Source organism: Phragmites australis, chromosome 12 (genome assembly GCF_958298935.1).
Source record: "Phragmites australis chromosome 12, lpPhrAust1.1, whole genome shotgun sequence".
NCBI classification, from domain to species: Eukaryota; Viridiplantae; Streptophyta; class Magnoliopsida; order Poales; family Poaceae; genus Phragmites; species Phragmites australis.
Window position 1 is genome coordinate 1628785 of NC_084932.1, and position 3869 is coordinate 1632653.

Consider the following 3869-nt stretch of genomic DNA (forward strand, 5'->3'; position numbering starts at 1 on the left):
CAGGTTTGAATTGCATCTCCTCGCTTTACCAAAAGATAACCCAACGTAACGCCCGCCACAGTAACACACGTACACACGCACCACACCAGCTTGTCTCGTTGGCAGCTGGGTCAATGCCCTACTCACCATTGTGTGCGCAGAGTGCATACATCAATGGAACTGTAGACAAAGACTGTAGAGACGGACCCGCCCACGAACCACGGCGCAGCGATGGTAATGCTGCAGCGCAAAGGGGACCGAACTGATACTGATAGGCCCGGGAGCGCACGCCTCTCCTCGATTCTCTCCTCGCTTCTTCACAATTCACCCTATCCTTGTCATCCTCTTCGGCTCTTCCTTCCTACACAGTTGCTCCCCTCCCTCCTTTCCCCTCCAAATCTCTCCAAAAAGCTGGGCCAATTCGCTCTAGCTCCCCTTTACCTCCGAGCTATAACGACCTGCACATGAGATCATGAGCTCGGAGGACTCGCTCAAGTCCCTCTCGCTCGACTACCTCAACCTGCTCATCAACGGCCAGGCCTTCGGCGACGTCGCCTTCAGCGTCGAGGGCCGCCTCGTCCACGCCCACCGCTGCGTCCTCGCCGCCCGCAGCCTCTTCTTCCGCAAGCTCTTCTGCGGCCTCGACCCCAACCACCAGCCGCCGCCCTTGAACAGCTCCGGCGCCCGTGCCGCGGGCGCCGCGCCGGAGCTGGTCATTCCCGTCAGCTCGATCCGGTACGAGGTGCTCGTGCTCGTGCTGCAGTTCCTCTACAGTGGCCAGGCGTCGGTGGCGGCGCCCAAGAGCGGGCCCCTGCCGGGGTGCGGCGCCCGCGGGTGCTGGCACACCCAGTGCGGCGCGGCCGTGGACCTCGCCCTCGACACGCTCGCCGCCGCGCGCTCCTTCGGCGTCGAGCAGCTCGCACTGCTGGTCCAGGTGGAATTTTCTTGGGATCTGCAGTCTGCTAACTCGGTGCGATTAAGGATGCATGACGGTAGTTAGCTTAGCCCTGCCATGATTGAAGTTGAAGCATCTTTTTTGTGGCATCAAGATGGAGTCAGAAACACCTGAGCCCATGCTGCGCAGCTCCTCCAGTCCTCCTGCATGCATGCTCGACTAGATCCCTAGGTTGCCACTTTGCCTTTCCGATTCAAGCACTACTGTGCCCTCTGAGCCTTCACCAGTATCAGCAGAATCATTTCAGTGCTCGATCTCTCTTCTCACTTTCTTTATTCGATTTTAAATCGATTTTTTATTGTACCGTGTGTGGATGGAGAGTGTACTGGCAGGCGCAGGATTGAGTCGTCTCTAGTCTCTCACAGTCTCCTTCGCTTTTCTGCCGCTTCGCCTTGCTGCGGAACGCCTGTCATCACTTGTCATTGAGCCTCTGACTCATCTTTACTAGGAAGGGTCTCGTCACGCCCTTGTTTATGTCTGTCCCTTCCTTACATCACATCCATTGCATTGCTAGGGTTTCTCGGAGATCGATCCAACAGCATGCACCTCCCAATAACTCGATGCCGCCGTGCATCATTTCCGAAACATCTTGCTGTACAACATGCCATGCCGATGCAAGTACAGTCAAGCACCGTGCTGTACATACTGCTGCAACGCAAGCTAGAAGAAACACGCAGTACACTGATCGATTAACCACTACATTTTATGCTGCTAATTAGCTGCCATTTTTGTCTGACTAATTGGCGTGTCAGGGACTGACTACTACGAGTGATTTGGAATATTGCAGAAGCAGCTGGAGAGCATGGTGAAGGAGGCGTCCGTCGACGACGTTATGAAGGTGCTCATGGCGTCGCGCAAGTTCGAGATGCAGGAGCTCTGGGCCACCTGCTCCCACCTCGTGGCGCGCTCGGGCCTCTCCGCCGATCTCCTCGCCAAGCACCTCCCGATCGATGTGGTCGCCAAGATCGAAGAGATCCGCGCCAAGTCCCCGGTTACCGCGGCGAGCACGCCGCGCACTCCGTTCCTGACCCACCACTATCTCCCCATCAACGCGCCGTCATCCGCCGCCGACCGCGACCACAAGATCCGGCGCATGCGGCGGGCCCTCGACGCGGCTGACATCGAGCTCATCAAACTGATGGTCATGGGCGAGGGCCTCGACCTCGATGACGCTCTCGCCGTCCACTACGCCGTCCAGAACTGCAACCGCGACGTCGTCAAGGCGCTCCTCGAGCTCGGCGCGGCCGACGTCAACTCCCGCGCTGGGCCGACGGGGAAAACACCCCTGCACCTGGCTGCGGAGATGGTCTCCCCCGACATGGTGTCCGTCCTCCTCGACCACCACGCCGACCCGAACGCCAGGATGCTCGATGGCGTCACCCCGCTTGACGTGCTCCGCAGCCTCACCTCCGAGTTCCTTTTCAGGGGCGCCGTGCCGGGTCTGACGCACATCGAGCCCAACAAGCTCAGACTGTGCCTTGAGCTCGTGCAGTCCGCGGTGATGGTGACCACGCGCGACGAGGGCGCGCCCGGCGCCGGTGGCGAGGCTGAGGGAAGCGACGGCGGGAATTTCCCAAGGAGAGACGCCGACGACAGCTTGGTGAGCCTGACAATGAACTCAACGCTCATGTACCAAGGGCAAGAGATGGCGGCGGTGATCGCCGGCGAGGCGAGGAAAGGGAACGGCGGCCGAGGGAGCCCGTCCAACTTGTACTTCCGCAATGGCTTCCCATGAGTAATCCTTATCTAGCATTGCCCTTTTATATATCCATCGATCTTTCACTAGCTCTGTTGGAACTTGGAACTTTGTGAGGTCATGGTTGAGATTGGTGTAGCTAGCTACTATTTAACTAGGAGATATGAGCAAGAATTTCATGGTATTTGGTGTGGATTGTTCGATCTTCGCATCATGATCGATTGGGAAGCAACTGTTGCTTTCTTCAAATCTGTCACTGTGATGAAACTTGTAATGGTACTTCAATTCAATCCAGTCCAGGGCTTGCATTGCTAGCTAGCTCCAGTAGTGTACGGCATGCATGGGGATTTTTAGCTGTTGGTGTTTTTACATATGTCTTTATGCAGTGCAGCGTTTGGGGGCTGTAGACTGTAGTAGCCTTTTGGACGATAGGAAAGAGGGGCGCAAGCTCATGTCAGGAAATGGGGATCGAGTGGCCTTCGACAAGGCGAATCTAAGCGTGGAATTGAATGGTATATATATGGGAATTGCACATACATACATTTTCTCCAGTTACGGCCACAATCTTTATTGGATAGAATTAACATATCTGAGATTGTGCATCCTGGAGGAGGTTGTTGCACGGCTGGGATCTTGCAGCATGCATGTATCGCTACTAATAAATAAGATTGGTCTCCTTCTGTTCTGATTGAAGTGTTCTCTAGGACAGGCTTTTCTTTTAGCAATTTAATTGGTATGTCCCTGTACAACATTAATACTTATGTCCAACATGAGGCCCGGCGACAACCCGGTTAAAAATGAACTTTGCATGGCAGCTGACTAGCTGAGAGTAATGCAAACAATGGACAACATGCATGTGGTAGTCAAACATGAGAGTTCATTTGCTCACTTTTACTGTTTGCGATTGCTCCTCTTATTAATTCATTTGTCGTTCCCCATCCTTGCTTAAGCCAAGGACTGCTTTGCGTGCCTTACAATATTTTTTCTATGTAATTAAGCATAACCGATTTGGGTTTTGTTTGCCATTGCTTCTGTTTGTCAGAATCTAGCTTGTTGCCGAAGCTGGTGGGAAGTAGCTTTTGCTAATAGATAAGCTATTGCAGAATCTTACCATTTTACATCGCTTTTACTTTTTCTCTGTTAAAGTTATGTCAAATAGGACCTTAGTATGTCATAGGTTAGAGCTATCCATCACTCACAAATAATTCCCAATATAACCCTTAATTTGTATGTACCTAT

General features: G+C 53.6%; 1 protein-coding gene across 1 annotated transcript; it reads left to right on the forward strand.

The window, feature by feature from the left end:
* Positions 1–263: 263 nt before the first annotated feature.
* Positions 264–3301, forward strand: LOC133886036 (BTB/POZ domain and ankyrin repeat-containing protein NH5.2-like). Its single transcript, XM_062325757.1, has 2 exons — positions 264–913; positions 1722–3301. Exons 1-2 carry the CDS (start codon positions 452–454, stop codon positions 2667–2669), a joined length of 1410 nt encoding a protein of 469 aa, XP_062181741.1. The 5' UTR covers positions 264–451; the 3' UTR covers positions 2670–3301.
* The last annotated feature ends 568 nt before the right edge of the window (positions 3302–3869 follow it).

What these genes read in the sequence shown, in the direction of transcription:
- LOC133886036 (XM_062325757.1), top strand. Translation starts at nt 452, where the DNA reads ATGAGCTCGGAGGACTCGCTCAAGTCCCTCTCGCTCGACTACCTCAAC. An exon ending in AGCTCGCACTGCTGGTCCAG is followed by an intron (nt 914 to 1,721) that starts GTGGAATTTTCT and finishes GGAATATTGCAG; the next exon opens with AAGCAGCTGGAGAGCATGGT.